Source organism: Ornithodoros turicata, chromosome 1 (genome assembly GCF_037126465.1).
Source record: "Ornithodoros turicata isolate Travis chromosome 1, ASM3712646v1, whole genome shotgun sequence".
Lineage (NCBI taxonomy): Eukaryota > Metazoa > Arthropoda > Arachnida > Ixodida > Argasidae > Ornithodoros > Ornithodoros turicata.
Genome location: NC_088201.1, coordinates 2,970,425 through 2,982,817, shown reverse-complemented (window position 1 = coordinate 2,982,817; position 12,393 = coordinate 2,970,425). Strand labels below are relative to the sequence as shown.

The 12,393-nt window shown below is 46.8% G+C and overlaps 3 protein-coding genes across 3 annotated transcripts; all 3 read left to right on the top strand.

Annotated features, from left to right (window-relative positions):
- The first annotated feature begins 780 nt into the window (after window positions 1–780).
- On the top strand, window positions 781–3,336 carry LOC135379196 (uncharacterized). The gene has a single exon (XM_064612438.1). The coding sequence runs from the start codon at window positions 781–783 to the stop codon at window positions 3,334–3,336; it is 2,556 nt and encodes an 851-aa protein (XP_064468508.1).
- A 124-nt stretch (window positions 3,337–3,460) lies between these two features.
- LOC135379195 (uncharacterized) lies at window positions 3,461–4,837 on the top strand. The gene has a single exon (XM_064612437.1). The coding sequence runs from the start codon at window positions 3,461–3,463 to the stop codon at window positions 4,835–4,837; it is 1,377 nt and encodes a 458-aa protein (XP_064468507.1).
- Window positions 4,838–6,077: 1,240 nt separating this feature from the next.
- On the top strand, window positions 6,078–6,716 carry LOC135379194 (uncharacterized). The gene has a single exon (XM_064612436.1). The coding sequence runs from the start codon at window positions 6,078–6,080 to the stop codon at window positions 6,714–6,716; it is 639 nt and encodes a 212-aa protein (XP_064468506.1).
- The last annotated feature ends 5,677 nt before the right edge of the window (window positions 6,717–12,393 follow it).

Below are 12,393 nucleotides of genomic sequence, written 5' to 3'. Positions count from 1 at the left end.
GTTGTTCTTCCTTCTTTTTCTGATGTCGCTGAGAATAGTGGCGCTAAATTGTAGGGGGTTTAGTGGTAACCCCAAGCAGTTTTCTGTGTTGCGATGGGCAAAAAGTTTTCGCCGCTGATGTTGTTGTTCTGCAGGAGACCCGCCTGTTGTCGGCTCTCGCGGTCAGGCTGTTAAAGGCGGATCATACTGTCAGGGTTTTCTTCAGTCACGGGTCACCGCATCGGGCAGGAGTAACAATTACATTGTTCCCCTCTTTCGTTGGTAACGTCCGTTGGTACGACCGTGAACAGCGACGGCCGGGTGGTTGTGGTGGAGGCGGACATGCCGGGGTGCTTCGTGCTGCTTAATAATCTGTACGCCCCCGCGCGGCGTAGAGCGTGCGCAGTTTTTTCGCAGCCTCGACTGCTTTTTCCTATAGGTAACTGCACAGCGAGAGCAATAGTGTGCGGCATGGGCTTAGAATGTGTTGAACTTTGGGACATTGAAGTTGGTACCACGGACTGAAGGACGAGGACGAAGAAGAAGCAGGTTGCACGGGTTTTTTTGTGTGTGTGTGTTGTTGGACATTCGGGTTCCAGATTTCGAAGGAACGGGTCGTGTGGTAGTTCGCTTCGCAGAAATAAATGCGATTGGATTTGGGCTTGGAGTTCTTCCATTAAGGTCCGGGACAGGAACTTCTAAAGAAGATTGGTGCCGAAACCCGGGAGACAAGGAAGAGACGAAGGATCTCCGTCCACTTTAGATGAGGCATTCTGCGAACTACTAGGCCTACAACAGGAGATGGAACACATGGAAGACCTGCTACGTCGTCGCCGAGGGCTAAGAAGCGCATTGTCTCGCACAGTCAATGAAGCCACAGAGAAGCTCACTGGTGTCGATCTAGCGGAAGAGGACATAGAAGTGCTCGTTGCTCGAGTAAAGAAGCAGATGGACAATTTGGAGCGAGTGGATGCGGAGTTGGAACCTTTGTGGTCAGAAGAGGAAGTTGAGGAACGACAAAAAGAAAGCTTCGAATATATTGACCGAGCGACAGCTTTGCTGGCACGGCTACAGTTCAGGCTAGAACGAATTAGCCCGACAAGGAGTTCGACAAGAAGCTCACAAGGACCTATTCCAGAAGCGAGACAGGCTGATGACGTTGGAAATGCGAACGTTCGAGTCAGGTTGCCCAAGCTGGAGATTATAAAGTTCAACGGCCAGCGCAAGAATTGGATGATGTTCTGGGAACAGTTCCAACAAGTTGTCCACGACAACCAGAAGCTCAGTACGTGCGACAAGTTCAATTATTTACGAGCAGCACTGACCGGTGAAGCGGCGTCAGCCATTGCTGGGCTACCGCCAACGGAACGATGCTATAATGATGCTGTGGACATCCTCAAGGGACGTTTCGGCGATGAGTCGCTTCAGATAGAGGACCACATGGGCAGGCTCATGAGTCTCCAGCCCGTGAAGACAGCCCAGGATACGAAAGGACTACGGAAACTTTATGACGATATATCATCGCACATGAGAGCGCTGAAAGCACTGGGCGTAGCCGAGGAGTCTTTTGCGTCGATGCTGTATTCACTCATGATACGGCTTGTACCACAAGGAATAGTCATCAACTTCAATCGAAAGACGTTGGAAGCTCAAGAGGAGACATCTACAAACAGTAACAATCAGGCAGTTAGTGCCGAAGACACTTCAGTAGGTCCCGACAAGCAACACGTGACGAAGGTGACTGAATTCATGAAGTTCCTCCGAGTGGAGGTAGAGAGCAGGGAGAGATTGAATGCCCATGAAGAAAAGCCTTCGTCGGGGTATAAGCAGAAGGACAACGAAGCTAAGACCCAGCACACAAGGAAATTCAGAAGACCGTCATCGGCCTCAGCGCTACTTCATACGTCAGATGATAGTCCAGAATGCTTCTTCTGTAAAGCGCGGGAGCATGTGACTGCAGAATGCAACGCGACGATTCCAAATGAAGAGAAGCTGCGTCAACTGCAAGAAGCAGGACGATGCTTCAGATGCACTTTGCCAAATCACCTGTCAAGAAGGTGTTGGCGGAAGGTCAAATGCGGGAAATGTCAGAAGAGACACGTTTCGTCAGTGTGCAAGGTTGGAAGTCAGGATTCTCCCAGCAAGGGCAAGTTGACCGGCGGGACGGCGCAGCTAAGCTTGGAGTTGGTGGAAGAGTCAAGGCGGCCAACAACCGTGCTGCAGACGGTCGTCGCCTGGTGCAAAGGAGAAGTGGGAGCGGACAAGTGCAAAGTTACGTTTGACACAGGAAGCCAGAGGTCGTTTGTGACACTACAAACTGCTCAGAGGTTGACATGCAAGACGGTTGGTCACGAAGCATTGAAAGTTGGCGTGTTCGGAGGACGACAAGAAGAGAGGACGTTTCGGCGAGTATCCCTCAAGCTTCAGAGTATGTACGGCGGTAGGGAGTACTACGTGGAGGTACTTGTCACGGACGTCATCAGCACCCAAAACACCGTAGCACCATGTTCCAGCATAATCAACGAAATGAAAGGAAGGAACCTTTCAGTACAGCACTTGGTCTGCCCTGAAAGTCGAGAGCATATTCAGGTCCTCGTAGACACGGATCAATACTGGGATCTCGTAACAGGAAGAGTTTTGAGACTGGGAAGCAGTTTACGGGCAGTGGAAACAAGACTCGGATGGACAGTTCATGGAGTGTGCCCAGAAAGTGGAATAATCAAGCACTGTAATCAAGCTCGGGTGTTACGTATAGCAGTCAATGAATTAGAAACAGATACGACGTTGAAGAAGTTTTGGCAGCTGGAATCCATTGGAGTGACACCTGACGCCGACGATGAAAGGGACAATACAGTGCTACGTCAGTTCTCAGAAACTGTGAAACTGAAGGAAGGGCGTTACGAAGTAGCGCTCCCGTTCAAGTCTACAGTGGACTTGGGAAGTAACAAAGAAGTAGCTCTGAAGAGGCTTAATCAGTTGACTAGAAGACTCACTCGTAATCAGGAGCTCTTGAAGAGGTACGACGAAACTATACGAATGTACAGTGATGAGGGCATGGCCGAGAGAGTATACAGTGACGAGGAAGACGTCGTGTACTACATGCCACATCAGGCGGTTCTCAGACTCGAGCACCACAACAAAACTTCGGGTGGTATTCGACTGTTCGTCAAGCTGCGTCACTGCCAAATCGCTCAATCAGTGTTTAGAAGCAGGACCGAATCTAAATCCGGATGTTGTGGAATTGTTAATGAATTTCCGGATAAAGAAAATGGCCCTGGTGGCCGACGTACAAAAAGCCTTTTTACAAATAGAAGTACGAAAGGAGGACAGAGATGCCCTACGTTACCTGTGGTATGAAACAACGCCAAAAGGAGGAGCGCCACTACCAAAGATAGAAAGCTGGCGGATGACGAGAGTCCCATTTGGTACGACGGCAAGTCCGTTTTTGCTTGCTGCTACGTTACGGAATCACTTCAAGGCGATGGAAGAAGAGTACCCAGAGACGGCGAGCCGCCTAGGGAAACACATGTACGTCGACGACCTGGTCATCGGAGCCACTGATGTGCAAGAGGCAAAGAAGATCGCTAAAGAGGCAACAGAGATTCTGGAGCGGGCGCACATGAAGTTACACAAGTGGGCGTCAAGCGACAATGACGTGCGTCAATTCTTGCAAGCGGAGTCTGGTGAAAGGACATTAGGAGACACGAAGGACATGCAAAAGGTCTTAGGATTAGCGTGGCTACCGGACGAAGACGTTTTAACGATTTCAATGAGCGACGTATGGGACATGCATCAGGAACGAGGAGACACCAAGCGACGGGTCCTGCAGATCACCGCACGAGTTTACGATCCTTTGGGAATGCTGGCACCTTTCACCGTATGCGCAAGAATATTCTTCCAGTTGTTGTGGAAACGAAAGGTTGGTTGGGATGACATACTGCCCATAGAACTTCAACCAACATGGAATCAGTGGTGTGCAGAGTTGTTGCACCTGCAAGACCTGAAAGTATCAAGGTACAGCGGCCAGGACAAGGATGCAGATGTCGTGTTCACGGAGATACATATATTCTGTGATGCAAGCCCCGCAGCTTATGGAGCGGTATCATATACAGTTATGGAGGATTCCAGTGGTACAAAGAGCCCAACAATGCTAATGGCGAAGTCTAGGCTCGCGCCGATAAAAGAACTGACGGTTCCACGGCTCGAGTTGATGGCATGCCTGGTAGGAGCAAGACTAGCGTCCTACATCACAGAAAAGATTCAAGTCACTCCAGTTCGACGACACCTGTGGACAGATTCCAAAATCAATCAATCAACCAATCAATCAATCAATCAATCAATCAATCAATCAATCAATCAATCAGATTCCAAAATCGCGCCTTGCTGGATACGTGGAGATCCACAACGATGGAAACAATTCGTCCACAATCGAGTAAAAGAAATTCATGAGCGCACGAGGACAACAGAATGGGGATACTGTAACAGTAAAGAAAACCCAGCAGATTTGTTAACAAGAGGAATCTCCGCACGAAAGTTGATCGAAAGCAAAACGTGGTGGTCAGGACCAAGCTGGTTGTCTGAGGATGAAAGCGAATGGCCTGGTGGCAGCTCAGATGGTGACTTCGCAAAAGACGAACTAGAGGAGAAGGAATCAAGACACGTATTGCAGACAGTAACGACGGTGACAGACGAAGTCATCGACATGCGAAGGTTCAGTACCCTGAAGAAACTGCACAAAGTCATGGCCTGGGTTTTCAGATTCACCGAAAAAGCGCGCAAAAGAAGTCGGCAAAGCGGACCGTTGACAGCGCAGGAATTAAAGGAGTACAGAGGGCCATCCAAAAAAATTTCAGATTAAGACATCTGATGAAAGTGTGTGTGTCATTATACCGAATAGCGCGAAAGGTTTTGATGTGTGCAATTTGTTTCCCAGAAAAAAACTCACATAAACGTAGCTCCGCGCCTTCACCCTTAACTCGCCACTCCAGCTATAACGAGGATGAGGAGGTATGATGGCACGTCACCGATGACGGCATAAGGAGACTCGTTCTGGTTTGCTGATCAGTGGGGGTCAGCGCATTGTTCCTTTGCCACCGTAAACCTGTTTTGCCAGTTTTCCCGGAGAATTGGGGATACAAGGAGCGCCCGAAGCTTTACCGAGCAAGGAGAAAGGCTTTATCAGAACCCCGAACAGCCGAGTAGCAGACGACAGCGGAGTAGCAGACATTTTTCTAGGCCAATCAGCGAGCGAGTCCTTATAGCGTCAGCGCGAGGTTCCAGGCAGATCACAGGCTGGTACTGCTCTTCACCACCGTTGCGCACGCTCGCTTTTTGCGGCATATTTTAAATTCAGTTTCTGCGATAATTATGACTCTGTGGTGTAAATTACTTCGCATGGTGCATCTTACTGGCAAACTTAGCAGTTTTATAAGAAGAAAACTGGGTGTTAAAAATGACTTCTGTGCTACTTTAAGAAGAGCTGAGGAACAGTGCGTGAAAACTGTGCAAGCAAACGCGTTCCCAGAGGAAATAGCAGCTGTGCGAAGCAAAAAACCGCTCCCGATGAGGTCAAAGTTACAAGGCAGCATGCTGTTCGTGGACGGAAAAGGCCTTCTCAGGTCAACAGGCCGATTGCAGCAGAGCGACTTGCCCTACGACCAGAAGCATCCCATGGTATTGCCAAAGGGAGATCATTATTCGGAGTTGTTGATCAGACAATGCCACTGGGACTTGCTCCACTCCGGAGTAAGGGATACACTTGTGCAATTGCGGGAGAGATACTGGATTTTGCGAGCACGTCAGGCGATCAAGAAGATTTTGAGGAAATGCGTCGTATGTCAGCGATATAACGCAAGAGCTTCAGGACAAGAACCGGCTCCGCTACCAGCAGCAAGGGTGACCCAGGCAGAACCGTTTACAGTGATTGGACTTGATTTCGCCGGACCGCTGTGGATAAGAACTCGACAATCTGCAAAGAAGGGGCACTTCGTGATATTCGTGTGCGCAGTCACTAGAGCCTTGCACCTTGAGATATAGTACAAGACATGTCAACATCCACATTTCTATTAGCTTTCCGGAGGTTCGTGGCGCGACGGGGAATGCCCAACATAGTCTACAGTGACAATGCCAAGACTTTTCGAAGGAGCAACAAGGAGCTGCGAGAGTTATGGGACGTAGTCAACAGCAAAACAGTAAAGGGAAAGGTTGCTGACTGGAGAGTAGAATGGCGATACAATGCTCCTCATGCTCCTTGGTGGGGCGGCTTTTACGAGCGTTTAATAAGGTCAGTAAAGGTTGCTCTGAAAAAGACGATCGGAGCAAGGTGTCTCAAAGAAGCTGAGCTCAGCACGACAATCACCGAGGTCGAAGCCGTGTTGAATTCGCGACCAATAACCTATGTGTACGAAGATGAAAAGGAGCGGCCATTATCTCCATCAGCATTTCTGACTGGAAAACGACTGACGACCCTGCCAGGTATCCCCTCTGGCAATGTGTATGGAAGCAATGCCACCACGATACAAAGGTTGTGGCAGAAACGGGTGGAATCTTTGGAACTGTTCTGGAAGAGATGGTACTCGGAGTACCTCACAGAACTGCGCAACCTCTGTAGCAAGCGCAAAGGAGGCATACTTCGAGTGGATGACTTGGTCATCATCCGCGAAGACGGAAAACCAAGGCAAAGATGGTCGATGGGAAGAATAGTCAGAAGTTTTCCCGGTAAAGACGGCAAAGCATGAGCTTTCGAGGTTCGCATCCCAAATCAAGCAGTGGTAATACGTCCGGGAGAACTGCTCTACAAGGTGGAAGTGTGAAGTGGACACTTAACAGAAGAAAAGTACCTTTTCTTCGGGGGGGAGTGTGTTGAACTTTGGGACATTGAAGTTGGTACCACGGACTGAAGGACGAGGACGAAGAAGAAGCAGGTTGCACGTTTTTTTTTTTTGTTTTTTTTTTGTGTTGTTGGACATTCGGGTTCCAGATTTCGAAGGAACAGGTCGTGCGGTAGTTCGCTTCGCAGAAATAAATGCGATTGGATTTGGGCTTGGAGTTCTTCCATTAAGGTCCGGGACAGGAACTTCTAAAGAATGTAATTGGAGGTTGACAAGACGGCTATATCAACATTGTCTAAGTTGGATCTAGGACATCGCGGTGAAATATATCCATTGCTCAGTGACTACACTCTTAAAAATGAACTTCACCGCATAGCACGCTCCTAGCCAACCATCATCTCGAATGATATCGTTATCTGCCCTGATTTGTTGAAAACGGGAGGCGTACGCCTTTTTTGTGACAATTATGAACAGCATAAGTGTCACAAAAAGGCGTACACCTCCTGTTTTCAACAAATCAGGGCAGATAACGATATCATTCAAGATGATGGTTGGCTAGGAGCGTGCTATGCTGTGAAGTTCATTTTTAAGAGTGTACACCGTGAACAAAACGAAGGGAGGAATGCTTCGCGAAAAGAGTGACCATACAGTCCCGACGGTATTATTACGATGAGGTTGTTTCGCACGAGAATCCATTCTGAACACATTCCTTGGCGAACGTGTATATGAAGATGTCCGAAATGAGATAGGGAGGTGATGGATATGGAAGCTCATCATATATCGCCTCAATAAGCGTTCCGTGCAAGACAGAGTCCCCGCTCACTTATGCCATTACTTTCATAAAGTAATGTAAATACTCGGGCATTACATTCTCCCAGAACTCTCCAACAATCACGTGTCCCAAAAGGTAGCCAACGCAGAGATAGACTCGGAGAAACCAGGAAAGCGACCGAAGACTGCACTGACCAACTTCCATATACTCTGATCACGCCACCCGTTTCCTGATGCAAGAGCCACAATCAGCCGAACAACGAATCTATTTTGAGCAGCAAATTATGAACAATCCAAATCATAATCCAAAGGCCGGCCACGAGCCTGAGTTCTGTTCCTTGGCAACCTTACCAGCGGAGACACCGCGAAGACCGAACTCCCATATTTCTGCAAGGCATGCAGCATGCTCTATTGCGGTTCTGTACATAACGCTAACCTTAACTGCGGTTTGCATGGGCGATATGCTCTCCTGTTCGATGACAATACACGCTGGATGATATGTTCGATGCAATGATAGATGATATATGCTCTGCAATGATGGTATGCTCTGGTCTCCCTTCAACTCCGCGTATTAATCTTTCGCGGTGGAGGGAGGCGAAAATGAGCTGGTCCTTCATATTTGGAGAAGGGCCCCTTGATAACACGGTCCGCCCCTGAGTGGGCCGTGTCTTTGAATGGTACGGCCGATAAAACGGTCGACGGGGCAGTACCGCTTGCGGTGCTGTTCCAGGAAAGAATTTTTCTTTAAAAAAATGGATGATTTGCACTCCATAGGTAGCTCTCCTGCTTGATGACAATACAAATGGATGATTTGTGCTCGGCCCTGTCGTGTGGCGGCCGTCTCTAACGACTCGGAGACCGAGGTTCGCGCTTCTGATCATCCACTTGGTTCGTGGCGGAGCCATCCCCTGCTGACGTCAATCAGTAATAGTAACGCCACCTGCTGGCAGTCCCATTTCGTCTAACGAGACGGCATCGCACGACAGTCCCATTGCGTCTAATGGCAGGTACCCCCTCGCCCCTTAATCCTAAAAATAGCATTGGCCGAAATGGGAAGGGGTGAACCTGGACCTTCCTGATTACCGCGGTCAGGTATGGTACTGTTGGGGACCACGTTTGTCTAAAATCTCTAGGGACCCTCCATGGGTTGCTGCACATGGAGGCTCCTTAAAAATCTCCAGAGCCGTTTATAGAGAGAGAGTTTGGCCATTAGGAGGAGCCTAAGTTGAACCGCGTCATGCGACGTCACGGCTGAACGACCTCCCTCTCCGCGCTGTGTTGTTGTCCAGTCGTCAACCTGTCGCCGACGCCATGTTGGTGCAAAGCGTTGGTCACTATGCGAGGGGGAAGACACGTCCGTACCGGTAACCTGAAGAAGTGCAGTCTCGTGCACGAAAGTCTCGTTACCATGTGTAAATAAATATGTTGCTCCTGCCGTTTAATATCACTCTTTCATCTATTTCTTGTAGTCTATGAACAGTACTGTATGGGTACACTTTCTTCCGAAACTCAACTATTATTCATTAAACAAATGTATATCGTATTCTGCTTCAAAACACTCTCCAGTAGAAGTTTTTTTTTCTTGGCCTTTTTTAACTCTTTTTCGAGAAAGGATTCGAAAGATTCGCAAGATTCGTGGATTCGCAGAACCTTCCCTGGATTTGGATTTGGATTCGCAAAATTCTGGATTCGTCCCATTTCTAGGATAAACCCTCCTATCTACCCCGTCTTTCTACGCTATTACTATTATTATTATTATAGTTTTATTAGCTTGTCCATAAACGGCGCGATGGCCTTCTAATATGGTACAATGGTTAGTACAAAACAGTGGAACATGAATTAGCAAAAACATTGTACAATCGAAAACGTGGATGTCACAAATTTCATTATTATGCAGACGCTGCGCACGGGCCTAGTGGACTCAGTGAGCTAAATCTCGGAACATTAGAAACACGACACTGGCGGAGAGTTCTCAGTGGTGCATGAAAACTAATTGATTCGATCAAACACTGGCTATCGAAAATGGCATGAACGCATTTGCACGAAAATATAATGCCTCGACTTTTGCGTCTCGCAACCAACGTTTCTAAATTGCACTGACTCAGTATTCTTTTACACTCATAAAGAGATCGTCTTCCGAGGTATCTATCAAACTAAAATTCTGATAAATCGACGTTGTACATTTTCTATGGTCGATGCCAAAACATTTCCAATACAGTTCCATACAACATTACAGACCATGAGTTACCCTGACAGCGCCATCTTTCCACATTGAGAAGACGAGAAGCCGACCTTGACATTGCATTCGCCTCTCATTACTTCTTGCCCCTTTCAAAGTGCAGGTAGGATGCATATCATTTTGCAACGCACGCTTATGGACGGCGAGTGGCAGCATCCGTCTTCTCACTCGTGAGATCTTGGGTAACTTGGGGGGAAAACCCGCCTGCAATTTGTGCTCCATTCAAGTGAGATGTTCGTTACGTAACGAACAAGATGGAACCGAGTGGATTTGCCCCACGTTTCGTGCTAAAGAGGTATATGTGCGCTCGAGTTCGGGTGTGTCAGGCTTTCCTCCCTCCACGCGGACTTTAGTCCTTCCTGCTCCATATCCCAAAAAGCATTAAAAAAAACGAGCGAAACAAAGAAGTGCATTAAAAAAACAGCAGACGACAGCTTGCTCTTGTCGTCTGCTGTTTTTTATTCTCTTCCCTCTCTGGAACATGGACCCATATACCAACACGGCCATCTTTCAACTCTCAGTCCTTTCTGCACCACCACAGTGTTGCTAACAGAGACAAGAAAACATAGCACAAAAGAAAGCATAGAATAAAAGAGACAAGATCGGCATGCAGAGTTGGCTGCCGTGGTACCCAAGGCAGAGTTGTACACGTTACTCGAAAAAAAAGTAATTGATTACAATTACTGTTACTACTGCGCAAAAAGTAATTTTTTACCGTTACAAATTACTTCATCAAAAATGGAATACGTTACCGATTAAAAATGTAACGCGTTACTTTGCCCGTTACTTTTAAATTGTGGGCCATAGCAAAGCCAACATGCCTGCAGTGAATGCAACCACGCAGCTCTTGTTGCAAATTCTAATAGGAGACACCAACATATACATGATAAGTGGAATTCACAAATACATTTGAAAGCAAACTTACAAAACACATATACGCGTTTATTACAGATTTATATACACATTTAAAACAACATAGAAACATCCGCTTCGTTTTCGGTTACCATTGTTACGTTCAGCCCGCACAATTTATAAATACAGTCACCTATTTTACTGTCGCTCCAGTAGGTCGCGGTTGCAAGAGATTATCATATTACTGTGGTGTGCATGGAACACGTGTGGACGAGACGGCCGTCACAACGACCTCTGCGTCATTGCTTCAATCGAACTCGTGGTGGAACGGAAGAACAGATTTGTTTGCTGAAAAGGGTTGCCATTGCTGACAGAAGGCTAAAACAGTCATCGATTACTCAGTAATTGATTACCGAAAATTGTAATCAGATTTACTTGCTCACAAAATTAATTGATTACGTTAAAAAATTACTGAAAAAAGTGATTGATTACCAGTAGCGGGTTACGTACAACTCTGACTACGAGACATTCGTGGCTGGAGGGCCTCTCAACAGTTCATCAAGTCTCGACGATACATAGACAGAGTAACGGAGCAGAGAGACGGGTCGCTCTCAACGGCTGTTTTGGAGGCGGCCCAGTATTTAGGTCCGTACAAATTGTAGCGATTCGCCCCGGGGTAAAGTAGTTGTGGACTTTAATGCCGAACAAAAGCCCAATGTCACTGGGAGACGTACGTCTCCGGAAGGAATCGATTACGCGGGCCTCGTGATTTTGTCCCTTCGGACCGAGTCTCGTGCGTTGGATGAGGATGACGTTGACGATGGTGCTGACGATTGTAAAAATGTTTGTAATAATATTTATTTCATCGCAGAAGTGATTAGAAGTAAACACAAAAAAGTCACTTCACGTGAGTTGACAACGTACCTGCTCCCGTAACTATAATGATTGTAACATAATAATGTATTAATAAATAATATTATATTTACATAAATATATATTATATATAAATAATATTACAGCTTTTTCTCGGTCCTCCTTTCATCACATGATGGAAAATAAAGTGAATGATTGATTGATTGATAAACATATTGGGAGGAGCAAAAAGGATAGTACCTGTCAATCCCCCAAGTCTACGCTCGTTTGGACTCGTCGCCGCTAGTCATGCACTCTTAAAATAAAAGGGTGTACTTTAATTCCTTTTTTCTTGCCACATATATGATTCCCTTTTGGAGAGTACAATTACTCTCAAAAAGGAGTCTCCTCGCTCCAACAAGGGAGTAACATTACTCCTTTACTCCCTGCCGGAGGGTAATGGTACTCTCCAAAAGGGAGTGATACATTATGTGGCAAGAAAAAGGAGTTAAAGTACACCCTTTTTTTAAGAGTGCACGCGTGAGTTGTATCTATGAGGAAAAAAATACAGGAGAGAATGTCAAGAGAGTGCACGTGTGTTCCAATAGTTGAATGTCGTCGGAAAGCTGATGCCGGCAATCGAGAGGTGTGTCTTGCGTTTTTAAGCACCCTTGTTTTTAAAGGAGGTAAGAACTCCTATCTGCACGTATTTAGTTACGGGTTTAATAGATGTAATATTATTCTTCTACGCTTCATAATTCTATACAATCTATTGTTCAATTCTTCTCCTTCATAACTTGTGCAGCTTTAATCGAAAAACGCACTCTTTTTCGTATTCGGGCGAGTACACGCACCGCCGTCCAGATACCT

Coding starts and splice junctions, on each gene's coding strand:
- LOC135379194 (XM_064612436.1), top strand. CDS start 6,078: ATGCCCAACATAGTCTACAGTGACAATGCCAAGACTTTTCGAAGGAGC.
- LOC135379195 (XM_064612437.1), top strand. CDS start 3,461: ATGGAAGAAGAGTACCCAGAGACGGCGAGCCGCCTAGGGAAACACATG.
- LOC135379196 (XM_064612438.1), top strand. CDS start 781: ATGGAACACATGGAAGACCTGCTACGTCGTCGCCGAGGGCTAAGAAGC.